The 19,858-nt window shown below is 36.0% G+C and overlaps 1 protein-coding gene across 3 annotated transcripts in view; it reads right to left on the bottom strand.

Moving 5' to 3' along the window:
* SGCZ (sarcoglycan zeta) overlaps positions 1-19,858 on the bottom strand; it is a 419,779-nt gene that overhangs the window by 101,083 nt on the left and 298,838 nt on the right. For all 3 annotated transcript variants that reach the window (XM_069855985.1, XM_069855983.1, XM_069855986.1), the window contains one exon: positions 16,822-16,923. In XM_069855985.1, the coding sequence (XP_069712086.1) occupies positions 16,822-16,923 (102 nt within the window). The remainder of the gene's footprint in view (positions 1-16,821; positions 16,924-19,858) is intronic.

Raw genomic sequence — 19,858 nt, 5'->3', positions numbered from 1 at the left:
TTTTTCAGTTTGTTCTAATGCAATAGGTAAGGGAGGAATTTACTATGAATGATGACTAGGAATTCCTAGAACACTGTAAGAGCAGGAGCTTTTGAAAAATACATATAATTTCACAAGAGAAGAGCAGGTGTGAGAGGTACATAAGTTTGAGAGACGACCACTCAGTATTGTGGCTGTTGAAAGAGATGAGACATAGGACACTAACAAATAATTTTTCATATAAAAAACAACCTGTTTTTATTGCAAATCAATATCTCAACTGATCATATGAACCTTTATGGAAAATTCCTTTTCCTAGATTTCTGTGAAGCAACCACTTCACTTTTCCTAACCTGAACCACAGAAGTCACTTACAAACATATAAAAAAGTTTAAATTGATCATTTTGCTTCACTTATCTGGTATCTGTATTCACACCAGCAAGTCAGACTTAAGATAGTTCTATCACTGAGTGAGTGATAGAAATTCTGAAATACAAAATATATTAGGCATTTTGTATCCAACATTGTATCTTTGTGAAATGACATGAATGCCATTTCACTATCCTGTTGGCCTTCATGCCAATACATTATGCTTTCTTTTTGTTGAGAATAATGGCAAGAGAAAATTCCTTAGACCTCGCCTTCTCCTCTGGCTAAGGAAAAATATCTAAGCCCACACTACAGATTGGGTCATTTGTAAAAAAATTACAGTTTTCCAGTAATAAAAAAATAAAACAATGGTAATGGTCCAAATTAAACATAAAAAAGGCACGGCTGAAACTGTAGAGCAGGGAAATATGGCCAACCTCAAGGTGAGTGTGGATCCATAGGCCAGTCAAAAATCAACTGCATCTGCCCCCAGTAAACTATGAGAGGAACAGAGACTAACTCACTTACCTATCACAGACCTTTCAAACCAACACTTGCACTTACATCAGAAAGCATTATTTGCCAACTTCTACAATTCCAAAAGGCAAAATGTGACTTAAAAGAACAAATGCTTTTCCATTGTATAGAACTTCCTCCTGAGCCCAGCACTCTGGTCAAAGTTCTCATACTTTCTGTAATCAGCACTTCTAAGCTGTCCAGGCTCTCTTACAAAGTGCCTTTAATTTCTTTCCATGCTTTAAAAGCATGAGAACCAGGTAGGGCTTACTCATTTATTCTGCAAATTCAAGATCGCCTGGAAACAAAACAGTTAGGAATTGTTACATAAATCAGAGGGAAAAAATCATTTCCGGGAAAAAATCATTTCCACAAAAAAATCAACTTAGTAACCACAGTCCTCTTGGCTTAGGTCATCTTGACTAAGATCAGAGACTTGAACATTAGTCTCTTGCAGCTCTGTGTCTGGGATGAGGATCATTTTCTCCCTCTTATACATAGATAGAGAAGTACATGCTCACAGTGGGTCTAAAAGTTTTAGGGTAATTCTTGAAGCAGATAATGATTCATTCTCATGGGGGATAGATAAAAAAAAATATTTCATATGGAAGGGAAAGAAACTCATAAGTTGTCTGGCTCCAGTAAACCAATGTCATCTTCAGTTGCCCAGAACATGGTATGTTTGCATATTATTTTTTTGTAATCAAACTTTATTAACTTTTGAAAGGGAGCAAGCCAACGAAGCTGTAGGAAACATCAGACTTGTGAAAATGTTACAGGATATGATGTTGTATTTCTAATGCATTTTTGTAAGAAAAATGGTATTGTGATGCTATAAATACATTTGCTGATAGTCAGACCTTGCTTATACTATTTTGGAAGGAAACATTTGAAACAAAAGGGATTAATTGAATCTCCTATTTTTCTGACTTACTTTGACAGAGCTGCTGCTTATTTTCATGTGCCTTATTTCTAGTGTTAGTGCTCCTGCCCCCAAAGCGTCACAAATGATAAAGATATTTGCCAGATACAATTCATACTAAAACTGCTTATCCACCTTTCCCAGTCAGGAAAAAACATTATCAGTTTCTTCTTTTAATGACGATATTTTATTTGTATCCTCATTAGCAAAACTGTTTAGCAAAGCAATAAAATAATGCCAAGCTCTATACTTTGTAGTTTGCTATTAGAAAAAGCATCACATCTCACAAGCAATTTATAGCTCATCAGATTCAAACCACAAATTATAAGTGAAGGATAATGTTAGAATGATGCCAATAAACTTGATCTTCAAGACAGGAAACAAAATGATAATTATTATAGTAATTGCTTGCACTGAACATTAATGGACGATCTCAATGTGCTCGATACAGAATACTTCACAAAAATACAACACTTTGTATTAATACCACCATGCCTTTATGTTCTTAACTGTGCTTAAGTTGTCTACCAGCACACACAATCTTTTCAAGTATCTAGCCACATAATCTTCTGTGAGATAGAAACATGCTATTGTCCCTGTTTTGCAGACAAGAAACTGTGGAGCAGAGGCCATCTTCTCTGCAGTCCTGGAAGAAGATATTGACCTTTAGAAATAAAAAATGATTCTTATTCTGCTTCTCATAATCTTTGTATTCACCATAGCACAAAACCAAAGGGCATAAAGATAAAAAATGTCTAAATTCAAAGCATTCACCTAACTCCTAAAAATGAAACCCTTTGGTCTCAAAAGTGGAATGAAATATGTAGGCATGAGGTGGGGGAAAAGATGTTATTTGGAGTGATCTTTTACCTTTAAAGGTTTATCTCAGTCTAAATAAGTCAAATTTGTTTACTGTCAAAGTGTCTTACCAACCTTACCCTTCGTTCTTGCCTTAAGGTGGAAGGCCAAAGAATACAGAAGGTTAAGCAGATGTTTGTTGAGTCTTCTATCTTTGTCCAATAATGATGTATTTTTATTTACACATTTTTTCCACTATTTATGACAAATCACATGCAGTTTAACCTGGCATTTTTGTTTGCTAAAAACCAAAAGAAGTAAAACATTGAATTACCAAAGATTCTTCCAAGATACTGAAATAAGATTGATTAAAGCTTGTTAAGCTAGAGGCCTAGCACACATAAGTAATCAAATATAGCATAATAAGGTGTACTGTTTAGGGGGAGCCCTGTAAAAAGTTTCCTCAAACAAAACCACCATGTTGATTTAAAAAGAGGATTCACCATCAAGAATTAAGTGATTCAAAAAGACTATCTCAAGAGGACGGTGAAAAAAATAATAAAATTCTCAAAACATGATGATACTGAGACCTTCGAGTGAAAGCAAAATAGGATTACAAGCAAGATGAATAGATATTCAAAGCCTGATATAATTAAAAATGTTAAGAAACTAATGAACTTCTAAAGGTCAAAACTAAAAGAAATAATTTTTGTTTGTTCTCAGGCTAATAATTTCTCAGTTACATTTCTGGTTTGGAAATTTCAGTCTCTAGAGATTTATGAGTTTTACTTTTACTTTATTTTAATCATACATCCAAACTATCTGTGAATCTGTGAGAGAGTGTGTTTTCCAGATCACACCTAAAGATATTAATTACGCATTCTGCATTAATCTCCAGGTCAACCACAAGCTGACAACCTAGCAGGGCCCTTGACTTCATTGTGAAGAATGGAAGTGAAAGAAGGGGAATAGCTGGATCAGTAGAAGTGAGAAATTGGTTATATGTATAACAACATATGTCCAATTAGAACAGACTTTTATAAAGAAATTTGCAATGCCGAGGACCTAACATTAATATTATTTGTATTTTTGAATTTATACTTCAGCACACTCCAGTTTCATTTTACAGAAAAGGAATCCAGTTTGCATGCCACAAGACTGTGCTATAAAGTGTACTAAAAGACAATATTTGAACAGGATCATATGTGAAACTATGGGATCTAAGACAATGAATCCTAGAGTTCTGAGGAAATTGGCTGATGCAAATTTCAAGCCTCTGCTCATGCTATTTGTAAAGTCAAGGCAGTAAGAAATTGTCCCTGGAGACTAGGAAAAGGGAAACATTGCACCCATGGTTAAAAAGGATAGGAAGGAAGACCCTGGGAACTACCGACCTGTCAGCCTCACTCACCTCTGTGCCAGAGAGAGATCACGGAACAGAACTTCCTAGAAGCCGTGCTAAGGCATGTGAAGGAAAGGGCGGTGATTCACATGGCTTCACCAAGAGTAAATCCTGCCTGACCAAACTTATGTCCTTCTATGAGGATTAACTACATCAATTCACAAGTGAAGAGCTATGGATGTCATCCTCCTGGAATCCTTGAAGGCATCACAAAATCCTTCTCTCTAAAATGGATAGATATGGATCTGATGTGTGGACTGTTTGGAATTGGTCGGATGGTCGCATTCAGAGGGTAGTGGTCAATGACTCAATGTCTCAATGAAGATCAGTGCCAAATGGTGTCCATCATGGGTCTGTATTTGGACCAGTACCATTTAATAACTTCATCAATGACATAGAAAAATCGAGTGTACCCTCAGCAAGTATACAGACAACACCAAGTCAAATGGTGCAGTTGATGTGTTTGTGGGATAGGATGCCATCCAGAGGGACAGGCTTGAGAAGTGGGCCCATGTGAACCTCATGAGGTTCAACAAGGCAAAGTGCAAGGTCCTGCTCTTTGGTCAGAGCAATCCCAGGTATCATTAATTGCTGGGGGATGCAGGGATTGAAAGCAGCCCTGCTGAGAGGGAATTAGGGGTACTGGTGGAGGAATAGCTGGACATCAGCTGGCAATATATGCTTGCAGCCCAGAAGGCCAACTGTGTCCCAGGCTGCATCAAAAGAAGTAGGGCCATCAGATCAAGGACAGTGATTCTGCCCTTCTACTCTGCTCTGGTGAGACCCCACACAGAGCCCTGCATCTGGAGTCCTCAGCACAGGAAAGACATGGACCTGTTGGAGCAGGTAAAGAACAGTAAGTACCACAGCTAAATATGAACACTAATTTTCACTCCCAACATACCCACCTTTTCCAGATACTCACTTGAATTTTTTCCCTAGTATCCCATCACCACTATTTAATAGAATATTTTTAAAAGCATCATTTCATTCTCACAACAGCTGCTTTCAGATATTCCCAGCACCTTATGTGTGCAGTACAGGAGCTCTATGACTCACAGTGTTTCAAGAAATCACTTCCTGCTAGTGTAATACACCTTTTAGGAGCAGGAACACCTGCATCTTAAAAGAACATGCTTTAGTGTCCCAGACCGAAATAGTCATAATGATATTTTTATTAAAATATTTTCAAAAATGAATTTTCTGCTTGTAGAATACACAATAGTTGCTCCTGCAAGATAGCTGATCCAATTTCCACATTTTCTGTGCCAGTGTTTTGGCTTGGGTTGTCTCTTTGGGATGTACACTGCTTTCCTTCTGGGATTTTGTAGTTAGCTTTCTCAGAGAGAGAGACGACAAATTTATATAAAGATTCTAGACTGATGGGTACCAATGGAGAAACTCAGAGATAAAAATAAACTTTGCCCAAACCTTGTATTTATGTATTGATATAGCAACAGAAAATAAAGTCTTTCTAGTCATTCTATCTACTTACTGTAAACTTCAATTTTCCTTTCTGTTAAAAACGATTGTGGCATCTTTCATGTAAATCACTATTGGAGTGTCACGTTTAGTATCAACACAGATTTACTAATGACAGTTATATACAAGAACTTTGTATTTTTAAAAATTATGTTGGGTACATACCAAAAAGAAACTCACCTTTACCAGCCTAGACCCATGTTACTGCAATTGCTACTTATACTTGCAGAAACTTGAGCAAGAGTATATACTGTAGTAGCTGTTGCAAAATTGTGCACAACAGATTGCCACCATAAATCAACAAACCATGTGAATTCCAGTTACTTTTTTTGCAGAACAATTTATTTGAATTCAGCTAAAGATACAAATGACCCTCTGGATGAAGTCTAAGACACAATTTTGCTGTAATTTCCCAGATGTTGGTGGCACAATCATAATGCTAAAACCATCAGTACCACTTCCAGTATAGGATGCTAACTTGTTCAGCTACTTCCATTACAAGATTTCTCCTGTCTTTGTGAGTTATCGTTATCCTGGCCTCACTCATGAATTCCAATATCTATAGCATGAAGTTCTTGTGAAAGCTTATTGCCAACAGATTTTCTTTAAAAAAATAAAAAAATCTTATCATTTGAGACACAAATAATAGATTGCACAGCAATGCATTAGTCTAATGTTTTAATTTGAAATCTTTCTATAACTTGAGATTTATCTTTCAAAACTTACACACTTAGTTATAACCTTAAAAATTACAAACTTAAAGCAAATCGGCAGTCTGATCAGAACCAAACTCTTAAAGTCTTACTTAGTGTAGAAGCAACTCGTGTCAACAGGTTAGAGCACATATTGCTGCTGTAGCCAAGTTTTAAAATGTAACGGACAACAATGCACTCACATTTCTAAAGCAGAAACAAGCTCGAAGATTTAAAGTAAAGAGAATTTCACAGAATGTTATTTATTCATGTTAAGTAAGTAGATTTGCACAACTATAACGAAGAAGAAATGTAAAAACAACAATAAAAAAAGATAAATCAACTTGGTCAACACTAAAAACACATTAGGAAATATTTTTTTCCAAGAAGATAAGAGACGCTGAATCTTTCATTTACTTGAAGAACTAATTTATATCATGTATTCATTTGATCAGAGGAGGTAATCCATAAAGATATTAACTATTCTATGATTCTATGATCAAGAAAGTTCTGGAAAATCTCAAGCTGACTATAGAAGTTTTTTGAAAAACAATTTTGGTATCTTACAATGCAACAAATCTGTGCAATTGTACTTTTACGGTCACCTGCAAATCAGAGTGTTTTGATGTAAAAAAACAGAGGTTTGAAAAAATAGAATTTTAGTATCTTCTGTGAGTCTCAAGTTTCCTAAATTAATATTAAGGGAGAAAAGAGTCTTAATGGGAAAATAATGTTTTGCATTCCATTGAAATTTTGCATGGAAAAACTGGAATATGAAAAATTTTAACACTTTTCCACAAAACCCACAGGAAATTACGCTTGAGAAAAGACTCCACAATTAGATACAAAGTCAGAAACAGAAGGAATGTACAGAATACATTAATTTGGTTGAACTCTGATGTGTTCTTATTTTTATTTATAGATTGCGCGGTATTTCAGGTGTCTTGTTAAAGACGAGAAGTTACAATTTTCAGGTAATTATTTTATACGAAATGTTAATTAATTTTAATGAAATTATTTCAAAGGAAAACACTGCTCTTACCCTTGGTTATGAAAAGAATTTAAATTGTTTTGCTCTGTGCAATTATTTCACGAGGATGTTTTTCAAGTCAGCTAGGCTTTCAACTACTATTAGCATTACTTATCACTCTTGGATGCAGGCCAGTGTCAAAACATGGTCTTTGTTATGAAACGAACAATGATTACATTTCGTTTGTTCAAATAATAAATTCAAAACTGCTTTGGAGTAATATTGTTAGCAAAGATTCTAGAGCATAATCCGTAAGATGATGACATGTGTTATTAAATTATTTTGCATCTAAAAGTAGAATTATTACCCAACCTGTTTGTTTGTTTTAGAGGAGGGATTGAATTAACCACATGTTGAAGAACTATAAGCAAAATATGAAACTGATACATTTATCGTACTGCCTAAAAAAGGGAAAAGGATAATTTTTATTCTAAAATATATTCCTTCTTATGCCTACAAAAATCTTAGTAATTGACACTACTTTATTAAAATCTTTGTAGCAATTCTCTACCTTATTTTAGCTTCTTCATTACTTATACTGTTGCAGGCACGTTGCTTCCTAAAACTGATGGAAGGTCAGCAGGTTTCCTGAGAAATTGATCTGGCACCACAAAGCAATGAAATTTTAAAGTCATTGAGGGAGGCATTTCAGAACAATAAAAAGCAGATTGAAGTTTAAGTCACAGTACTAGATGGATGGACAACTTCAGAGACTAGTAAAAAATAAACAAAAAATACTGTATAAAAGCATTTTCAAAGCAGAAAATTTCATTACTGGTGACAAGTTTTTTCTGAAGCTAGAGGTTTACAGTATGATATATTTCTTATGACAACAAAGGCTGTATAGGATAAACTCAAAAAGCATGCTTGCTATCCAGAATAAAAGGCTCCAATTCTTCAGACTAACTAGTAATTTTGAAGTGTTGTGCATAAATATGCAAGTTATATATATCTGTGTTCATATGCCAAAAAAAAAAATAAATGAATACTGTTGAATATGAAACAGTAAAATTCAACTTGGTTCTTACTGAATAGCAAGAATACACACAAAGCTAATGTCAAGCAGGGTATGGACAGTATTATCAACATAATTCTTATGATATTTGCATGTGGTAGCCAATTATCAGAAGCTGTGAAGGAACAGGCAAATTTTCCCTTTAAGTGAGCAATGATGTCCTAATCAGGGACAAATTATATCTTATTCTGTGAATTTAACTCCAGGCAAGACTCATTCTCATTTTTTATCTCTTAAACTTCAAATAAGCATTTTGAGGTTTAATACATAGTGTGCATTAATTTTCTCTGTTTTCACATAAGACTCTTAAGTTTTGTGCTGTGTACCCCAAAATGTCATATTTCTCAACAATAAGAATGTGATATTCTTCCCCTGCTTAGATTTTTTTTCTCCCTGATAGAATACAGAAATGCTGAAAACAATAACTTGGGGGGGAACCCCAAAACCGGCCCTCAGTCTAATACAATACAGGTCTGACAAATTACATACGTATGTAGAAGAATTATTTTTTCTAAACTGTCTCATCAAATTATGGAATTAAGTTTCTATAACTTTACCACAGATGTCACTAAACCAAAAATTGCTTCAGAACGTCTATTTTACCACTTATATCTCCTTTAGAGTAACAAGCAGATTTATGGTTTGTATTTTATTAGTATTTATTTTTGCAAATTATGAATAGTTTATCTACTTTATATGATTTGATTTGAACTTTTTTAAATTGAGAAACATCATTGAAGACACAAAGTACGCTGAAAACAAAGCTGACCAAGTAAGAGATAATTTAATAATTCTGTTTTATTTCAAGATTAAAAAAATATTTTTTTCTCTGTCTAATGGGTAAGACTAATTTTGTAAGTCGACTTGCACTTCTGGAAATTACACATTTAAACTTTAGGTCTTGAGATTCTTATATTTATTTTCATAGTGTCATCTTTGAAGTTTTGATTTAATTATTACCCCTGATACTTTTGAGATTCATCTGATACGAAACAGGGAAAGAAAAATGTGTTAATATTAATAAGGTAGAAATAATTAAAACTCTGAACAGTTAAAACTGCAATGCTTTCATTATTTCTCTTGTTCTCATTTACTTCTAGAAATTAGATGTTTGCACACACCTCCTCCTAGTTCTCTATCATATGAAAACTTCCTGAGAGTGTACCGTACAGGAGCAGATTATTAAAGGAGAAATTAAATAATGTTGGCCTCAGTAGTGACCCCATAAAGTACACTGTTAGTGACTGGTTTCCAGCTGAGCTTCATGCCAGTTGTCACAACCCTTTGCACCCAGTAGTTAGTCAGTTTTCAGCCCACTTCACAGTCCTTTGGATACGCATCACAAGTTTGCCTAAAATCATGTGATGGAAAACTGGGTCAGAAGCCTTGCTGAAGGCAAAATTAACAATATTAGCTACCCTCATTCACCAAGACAGACATTTTGCCATAGAAGACTACCAGGTTAGTCATACATGATCTCTTCTTCAGAAATCCATGCTGATAACTCCCGAAAGATTTAGATGTATAGTTTTATTAAATGTATAATTATTTTATTAAATTAAATTCTTTTCTGTTGATACACTGAGTCTTTGGGTATGAAGCAGATCTCCTCCTAACATAACCAACAGACTGTTTACAATGTTTCTTGGGAAAATTTGGTCTTGTCTACTAAAGGACTACAAGTGAGGGCATTGCACAGCCTGACTTGTAATAAATACATTTCAGATTTTCTCAGCATCCCTCAAGCCAGGGTTAACCAGCTAGCAGTATTTGGGCGAGATAAAATTAAGTTACATACTTTTTATTTTTTGTGCTTAATGGCCTACATGGACATTTTTCTCCCATGACTCCCATTTTTTCTTCCTGCTCTAAGGTTTCCACAGAGGAGCAGAAAGTAACATCTACCTTAAGTTTATAAAGCAGAATGCAAAGGAAAAATGTTGCTCTCCATCAAGAAACATGAGTAATTTTCTTCATGGAGATAAAGGAAGACACAGATTTTTCTCCTTTTGAAGACCCTTGTAGGTCATCTGGTTTTACATTCTTGTTTTGGACCATATTTCCAATGAAAATATTAATAGCAATTTTTCTTCGTTTTAAATATAAAGGACTTCCTTAAGTAATTCTCTAGCTTCTGTAAATTGCAACCAGATTATTTTAAAGTTGTTAAGGGGAAAAAGATGTCATTCCATAGCCTCAGACAACCATACATTTAAAATAGCTCAAATCAAATTCAGTCTCAGTGAGTACTAGGAACAAACACAAGACATGATGAACATCAAACTGAAATATCATAACATGGTTTCACTGAAATTTGCCCCAGTGAAACATATTACATGAAGGAATTACTTAGGAAAGTAAAAACACAAATGATATTCAAAACAACAAACACTAGAAAAATAGTTGCTACTTAATTAACTTTCTCACATCCTTCTGAGTAGTAGTTCCCATCAATTCCTCAGGTTTGTGTGAAATTGAGTGGATACAGGCCACTCATTACTTCCTTCATGAGCTGTAATCAGCCACAGGAAAAAGCTCAGGTAATATTAACTCAGAATTTTTCAGTATAAAAATCAGAGATGTTCCTTGACTTTAAAAGTCACAGTAATAATAAAAGGAGTACAAGTTGACATGAAAAAATGATATGTTCAAAAGATAAAGCAGTTCAATTGTATGACCCCTAGACAGGTTTCAGTAAAGTAGAGCAAATCAAGGACAAAGTCATGAATCATGGAAGTTCTTATCAGCTGTCAGTGAAGAGTGAACACAGCCAACTCAATTTCAGAGTGGCAGTCCCTACAAGGGGCCACCAACGAATATGAAAGTGGCTTGTATCTTGCCAAAGCTTGTGATTAAGAAAACCTTATATCTTTTTCAAAGCCAATAAACTGACACTAGGCTTTCAGTACATTGGAACTACATCATGTTGAGAGCCAAAATGACTTAAGGAGTCCTTTACGCCATAATAATGACTTTATTCTCAGTGACAGATTAGTGATCCCAAGGGCAAGGCTGAAAAGCAGGCATCAGAAAATGAACTGGGAATTATTTCAGACTTTGTCTGACAGGACTGTGACATATAGCTGCAGAAACAAGCCTTGTATTTTACAGTGAGCAATAAAGTTGGAATATACTTAGGTGCCTTTGTGATTTTTGGTAATACAAGAAAAGTGAGCAGCAGTGTCTTGTATTTGGAGTTACTCTGATACTTACAGGCCTCAGTAGTTGTAGGACTGCACGACTCGACTCTCCAAGCAGTTTTACTGCAAAGTGATAAGTGGCAAAATTTTGAGTTTGTGTCTTGATCAATGGCAATTCTCTAAGCTTGTATATCCCATAGTGGTATGTTCCTTGAGGTATGTTTATCTAAAAGGGGACCACTCTGCAAGGAACAGGCATCCCACAAGATAAAGATAAGGAAGCCAGGAATCCACACTGCCTGCCAGCAGAAAAAGAACTGTTTCAAAGTTTGGGCTGCACCCCCCTTACTTCTAGCCTTCATCTTTGGACCCCAGGAGGTGTTCCTCCCAACCACTCAACCGACTGAATGTGCATACGAACATGGTGTGTAGGTATGTTAATGACTTTGAAAAGGAATGAATATGTAATACCTTCTCCAGTGATGAAATGATTATGCATAGATCTGTAATATAAAAGTTTTTTTGCTTAGCATACATGTTTCTGGAGGATCAATCCCCCATGCATCCAGCACTCCTAATAATAAAGGGAATATCTGCTTAATAATGACTATCCAGTTGTTATTGAGTTATTATTGAGACTTCACTGGGAAACTGTCAGAAGGAGGGAGTCTAGTATTGTAATCAATCTGCGAGCTTGGTAAGTAAAGTCAAGTCTTCTAAGCTGGTAAGATGTGGTATCAAAAGGGAAAGAGTGACCACCAAGGTGCTGGGCCAGTGACCTGGGAAAGGTTTGTACTGGACTTTCATTCCTGGAATAATCATCTGTCAGAGGAAATGGTAAACTCTTGAGAATAATTGACATAGAAGTGCCAGCATTTGCTTACTTGACAGACCCGTTCACATATACAGTGTGTGGGCCTGGTTCTGTTTGCATTGCATATAGTCAATAACTCATGTTGTAATTCTGCCACGGGTTCCTAGCTGTCAACGAGGTGCTGAAGAGCAGCTCTGGATCTGGGCTGTTAGTGCTGTGCTGTGGTTTGGGAGGGTTGCTTGGAAGGCTGCAGGAGAGTGGACTTGGATAAAGAGCCTTGAAATGAGACTGTGAGAGGAGTGCTCTCTTTGAGTGGGAGCCAACGAAACTGGGCAAGGATTCGTGCACTCAAGTGGTGGGAAGAGTTAAAAACAAGGAAAGGAAATGGAAATTGTGGGCGACAGGGAGCTGCCTGACAAGAAGACTGTTATGGAGGCATGAAGAGAGGTAATTGGTACCAGCTTAAATCGGGGAAATGAAGTCTTGGATCTCCATCAGGGGATGATCTTCATCATCCCTGGAGGTGTTCAAAGCCAGGTTGGATGAGGCCTTGGGTAACCTCATCTAGCGGGATGTCCCTGCCCGTGCAAGGGGGTTGGAACTAGATGATCTTTAAGGTCCTTTCCAACCCAAACTATTCTATGATTCTATGATTATCTTGGAATTCTTGCCCAGCTGCACTTAGCCTCCCACTTCAGTGAGGAGTATTGGAAAGTAATGGGGCTCAGAAACTCAGTTCTTTGAATCAAAGGCAATAGGGTATCTTACAGAGCAGAAAAGAGAATGGATGTAGCAAACAACTTGGCCTTGGATTTTAGAATATGGTTCAGGGGATGACTGGGGAACATGTTTATCCTCCCCAACCCCCAAACCAACAAATGCAACATACTTGCAGGACCTTACAAGAGATTATGAACATCTTGCAAGAAGAGAAGACTACAGCTTAGTCTCACATTAGTTCCTAGGAAGTTTATGGATTTAGATCTCCCTGAAAATCACAACAAAGACGACAAAGGAAAAGAAAGCATTTGGAAAAAAATGAGCATGGGTTTACTAAGGGCAAGCAGCACCACGTGTGGTTGTCTTGTATAATGAGAAGACAGGCTCAATGGACAAGAACAGTGTTATCTTTTCTCAACTTGGGAAAGGTTTTTGATGTGATCTCCTATACTGCTTCTTTATGATCCTATATGAGAGAAAAGTTCAAAATGTCATTCCCTCAGAAAATGAATATGAGATTCTCACAAAGGCATCTAAGACCCAAATGTAAACCTAAATATGTGCAATGTGCTGGCTGGAATTGACAAAGGTTAATTTTATGCTTATGATTATATATAAGTAGAGACAATGAAAAACAAAATATGTTATAGAATTGCTTCTGAAAAGATTGATTCATATTTGTAATTAAACAAATTTCTTTAAATATTTATAAGTATATTCAGTCTCCAGAGTGAAAATATAAGATATACAGTGAGTTTTTCAGAGTTTTCTTGTTCACTTAGAAGCTTATGTATATCAAGTATTTCTTAATTTCTAGACTTTTTTTTAAACTAAGTCGTTTAATTCTGTGTTCTGTAAGGATATCTCTTGAAAACATATGCTAAGTTCAGAGAATGCATTTTTTCCATTATTAATTGTAAATAAAAACCAAAAGCAATCCCCCATAGTCTAAGGGACAATAAGTTACTTATTTTAACAAGGAAAAAACTTTGTTTTCTTCAGCACTTAAGTACTGTATGTATGAAAGAATAAAAATCAATAAAGGTAAGCATATGTTCTCAAGAAAACACTGCTTTTATTTTTATATAACAAACTAATAAAACTGTACTTTGTTTCCATTTACAAATGCAGTAGTATGGATGCTGTAAGTATGATGAAGAAATTTAATTCACATTAACTGAAATATTGTAATAATTCAGGTTATTGCATTATGTGTTATTTGGTTTTGCAGATCTTATTAATGATACACTACAAAGAATGTAGTTTGCATAGTTTCTTTGTATCATATCAATGAAAATGATATAAACATGAAAAACATAACATTGTCTAGATTAAATTTACTGGTTTCAATCAAGTAATTTGATCAAAAGTATACAAAACTATCCACTGTCAAAAAGAAACCCTCCTTAAAATTAAATTCATAGAGTACGATACCCTTGTTTCAGGCATATAAATTTGTCAATTCAGGTTCAGATGAGCCATTATCTGCTCAGGTTCTGATGTATGAATTTAAGTTCTGACATGTAATTAAGTCATTTGACGAAATTATGAAAGTATCTTTTCTGCATATATATGAGATTTTGGGTAGGAACTCGTGCTTCTGCAGACACCATTAACTGAAAAGAGTAGAAAGGCTCTTTTTTTCCAGAAAAGCAAGAGTAGCTAAGTTAGGGAAATGGCACCCTTTGAGTAGCCTTGTCATTTACACAACTTCTACAGACAAAATGTGAATGAATATTCAGTTTACCCAAGGCCTGGATTCTTCATTATTATTTTTCAATAAGAAATATTATACTGGCAAGAAAAAATATCACTAGAAGAAAGTACTGTTCTGCTTTTAAGAATTCATGCATATTTGTTCTTCAACTGACTTAAATCAAATTATTTTAGCATTTACTTTTAATATCCAGGGTTTCAATTAAAACATTGCATGACAAAAGGCAAATTTTCAACCTATATACAAAGTTCAGTACATCTCTTCTGATAAAGGCAGTTTAAGGTCTGCATTTAACCCTACATGAATTGTCTTGTTTAGGGAACCAGGTGTGCTGCAGGCAAAAGAAGTACATTCAGCATCTGTAAGCATATGTGAACTAACAAACCTATAGCCATCTTTCACATTTAAGTTACAGCTGTGGAGAGAGCTCAGCCTAGCTACTCAGCAGACTGCCCGGGAGACTTATCAGTAGCTGACTGTCAGGTGAACCCTGTGCTATCAATAAACACATTTTATCAGCTCCGGATCTAGTTAACTAAAAGATAGCTCCAGCGTATGTACCAGAACTATGCTCACAGCTCTTAGCTAGAATATAGCACAACTGCTGCTGTACCCTGCTGCTAGTATTATTGGTCTTCCCACCTTACTCTGCTTTGAGCTCAGTAATGGGAAAGCAGTGACACTCTGACATGCAGGGCTGGAAGCCCAACATGGAGATCACCCAATTGTCATTCTACAAACCATGTCACCAGTGCAGAGGAAATAAACCCATTCCAAAATGTTATTATTGAATATAAAATAAGTCATCTCAAGAGTTAATAGAAATAGGTCACTTCAATGTCAGTGTTCTTTTAGAGGGTGTGTGATTTTTTCTTTCAGAAAATAAATAAACAACATAGACATGTAAAAGACTGCAAAGACATCAGCCTCAAATGAGTTTTTGATTCCATGGTATGTTTAAACTGCGCACCGAACTTAGATTATTAATCGCTTCCACGGAAAAGATAGGGGAAAGCATTCCCCTCTGTATCACCCAAAGTAAACACTAACCAGTGGTAGCAGGATAGCTTTTCAGAATCCACTGTCTGTATAGATTAGGCCTCAGCTGGCTATAATGAGAGCTCAGAAAATCTGTTTCTCTCTTAGACTTCCACAGCACCGAGGTCAACTCTGTAAATGACAAAACAGCTAATATCACATGCAGATGCTACACACCTGCAGAAAACCACGCAGAGACATTGCAAATCCGTACCATAAAGCTTACTACAGCTCTAGAGCATTTTTTTCATCATTCCCTCACAACATTCATATTTGTATACACCACAAGTTGCTGACACTTTATCACTACAGCTACTGAGCAAATTGGTAAAAGACTGGAATGAGAACGCAATTCACAAATGCTGCAAAATGAGAACCAAGTTCACATGCATACCACATTTTTAGGTAGGTAACAAGTGTCTTAAAGTTAATAGATGTAAGCAAACCTGCAACACGAAAAATGTTTTGGTCATAGATCATCTCTTGCATGATAAAAAGAAGAGATTTCCAGTAATTCCAAATTATTTACTTAATTTATTGACCATGTTGATATAAACATCATGACAGAATTAAAAAAAATTAGTTAAAATGAGCTACGCTAAATTTCTGAATACATATCTTGATTTTCTTTATATTTTCCTCTGTAACAACCTGCTGCTAAATGATGAAGCAATTATATTTAAGCAAAATTAAAAATAGTTCGCTTTGAAAAATTACATCCTAGAGAAATTACACAGTTTGGGAAGATTGTGTGTACCTAATGAGGGGAAAAAAAATGGGGTAGGGAAATCGCACTGCCTAAATACCAGAAAGAACTTAAGCATATACAAGAAACATTCTTTATTTCACTGCATTTTCACATATCGCCCATCTTGTTTTTCTGGAGTTCACATCAAATGTGGAGTCAAATGTTCCATTCCCAGTGCTGAGGTCTTCTGAAGTATAAAATACACATACTTTGAATTTCCCTTTTTTAGGATTAGACATTTCTTCTAAGAGATGAGCAAGGTTTCAGAAAAAAAATAATTTTTGACATGAAGGAAGTTTTCAGTGTTAAAGTATTCTCAAAGAAATCCTCTACTGATTGCTAATTTAAGAGGTGTAAGAATTCAACTTTGTAGTTTGAGACTGAAGAGATTAATTTATATTAGTTGTAAATTAAGGAAAAAAGATGAAAACCACCTACCTTTCGGGAATGGATTTCTTTCACATATAGTGGAAGTAGAAACTCAGATATTCCTTCAAGTCGTATTCCATTTTTAGTGACTCTCAAATTTCCCATTCCATCCTACAATCAATAATATATATATATTCACTTTATGAAGTAACCTTATCCAGAACAAAGTAAAAAAAAATAAAATACAGCACCTGGCCTAACATATAAAAATAATAAGTGCTGATCCACTGTCCCCATCTCTCCTGGTTACCTTGGACAGGAGCTATATAGCGGGATTTACAGGTGAGGCTTCACCTGTGATTGGGGTATTTAACTGTGCAGCCTGATGGTGAACTGCACATTATTCTTTAGCTGCACTTAATGCAAGGGTACAAATATAGATCATAAGTATTCCTTTAATGTAGAGTTAAAGCTAGATCTTTTATTACAATTGCTAATTAAAATAATAAGTTCATTATCTCTAAAAGTGCATATAACATTTGGTAAAACACTCTGTTTTTACATACTGAAATATTAGAAAAATACTATATCATTATGTCTTGAATCAACTGCTCTTACTTTTCCCAGCAATTAAAACACATAGGGAAATATCCTACAGCAAGAAAGAGCTTAACATTAGAAGTTGCTCATCACTACTGAGAGCATGTTGCTTGTGAGAACTTCAAAATGTTGAGGATTATTTCTGTTTATTTTATTTTATCTGAATAAGAAAAGGGCCATTATAAAAGTCTGGGTTAAACAATTAAGACAAAATATTCAATGTTTGGTAAAATGTAAGCTTAAAGAAGTAGCATAATAAGTTTTCAACTGCATTCTTACAGGGAAAACAATGAAATCTGCCTGATAGTTAAAAAGTCAGGATAATTTTACACAGTGATAGAAATTCAAGACTTTGTATCCCTGGGTGCTTGTTACTGTATTCCTGGCAGAAGATAATTCTTCACAGAATTACAGCCAGTGAAATTCAACTTGATTCACTTAAGTACAAAATCAGCAAATTTAGCATAGTTGCTGATTAAATATTTTGAATCCATTGCTAACTGTAATGTAGCAGAACAGTGAAAACTTGCTTTCTGCTCTGTTGGCTGAGCTGTGGAACAAGTAACCAACATCTGACGGGCAATTGTAAATAGCGGGATAACAGTGTCCTCAACTGCTACAGCTGAAACTGGAAGAGGACACTGAATTAAGCAATGTTATACTTATATAAAGATAGTGTAGTCATTATAACACTATAGTTATTCCCTTTCCAAAACAAACTATGATGCCAACATGGCAGATATTTGATTGACATCCACTGTATCCATATCTGAAGCAAGACTGTGAAAATGTTAATTCTTTAAGACAACAGAAAAAATTACATTTCATACAATGTAATTCAGCTGATATAATTTTCCAAATGCAACAAGGCTACAGTAATTGTGCTAGTGACATAGAGGCAGATAAGTCTCACAGCCTAGAAACATTCCCTAGGTTAAGACACCTTGAGCCATCCAACAAAACAGCTTCTGTAAAGAAGAAATGATAGGTCATTGTCAAAGGGGACTCACTTCTGAAGGGAACAGAATGCCTGATATGTAGACTGGACTCATTACATAGGAAAGACTGCTGCCTACCTAGGGCCTCAGCTAGAGAAAACCTCCAACTCCGGTCAGGCCGATGGATTATTATTCCCTATTGTTTCCCTAAGTAGGCAGTAATCAAAACCCAACAAGAAATCCATGGGCAATTAAAAGCAACTTCAGGGCCTTGGGATGAATGGTGATGGGGTCTGGTGCACAGGTAGTGTTCTCCTCTGTCATTGCTATTACAGGAAATAATGAAAGAAGGAGTAGGAAAAGCAGGAAATAAATACCTTGCTCTGAACCTGCTGTAAGGAACAAAGCTTTGGGGTTTTTGACCACGGGTTAGCCTATACAACACCAGGCTTGCTGACAAATGATGGAGTACACTTGTCTCAAAAGGCATTGTGTACCAAGAAGCTAGCAGGGCTCAACAATAGAGCTTTAAACTAGATATTAAGGGGGAAGGGAACAAAACCAGGCGTGATGGAAAAAAAAAAGCCTGGGAATGGCACTCCTGTGTCTCAGGAATGTTGTGCTAGTTAGAGGAAGTGGGGGATAGCACTTCAAGCGACAGCAAAGATACAAAGGTTATGGACAGGTTAGGAATTACAGCAAGTAGTCACTTAGGAACTGAGACTATTCTACTCAGGAATGTAACAGGATCAAGAGCCCAACTGAAGTGTATCTACACCAATGCACTCAGCATGATTAACAAACAGAATAAATCAGAAATCATTTATGGCTAAAAAACTATGATATAATTGCAGTTGGGGAAATGTGGTGGAAGAACTTACATGACTGGAGTGCTGCCATGATTGACTATAAAATCTTCAGGTGGGATAGGCATAGAAAGAGAGGCAGTGGGGTAGCCCTCTATGTTAGATTGAGCCTTGAGCTCAATCATGGTGGTGATAGGGTCGTGTGTCTATGGGTAAAAATCAGTGGAACACCCAATAACACAGCTATCGCAGTAGAAGTCTGCTATAGCCAGGAAGAAAAAGCTGATGAGATACTCTACAAGCAACTGGGAGAAGTCTCATGATTGCTAGACCTTGTTGTGGGAGTCTTCAACTTACCAGATGTCTGCTGGAAGTATAATACAGCAGAAATGAAGCAGTCTAGGAGGTTCCTGGATTGCATGGAAGACAACTGTCTGACACAACTGATGAGTGAATCAACTAGGGAAAGTGCCCCACTGGGCCTGTTGTGAACAGAGAATGCCTTGTGGCAGATGTGATGCTTGGAGGACACCTAGAGCACAGCGATCATGAGATGATAGAATTTTCAGTTCTAGGAGAAGTAACAAGGGAGATCAACAGAACTGCCATCTTGGACTTTCTGAGGGCACCAGGGGAGATTCAGATTGGACATCAAGAAAAAGTTCTTCACCAAAAGCGTTATCAAGCACTGGAACAGGCTGCCCAGGAAGGTGGTTGAGTCACCATCTCCAGAGGTGTTTAAAAGATGGGTAGATGAAATGC

The sequence above is a fragment of the Phaenicophaeus curvirostris genome, chromosome 4, assembly GCF_032191515.1.
Source record: "Phaenicophaeus curvirostris isolate KB17595 chromosome 4, BPBGC_Pcur_1.0, whole genome shotgun sequence".
Taxonomy (NCBI): domain Eukaryota; kingdom Metazoa; phylum Chordata; class Aves; order Cuculiformes; family Cuculidae; genus Phaenicophaeus; species Phaenicophaeus curvirostris.
The sequence above is the reverse complement of the archived record's forward strand: the minus strand, read 5'-3'. Positions and strand labels throughout refer to the sequence as shown.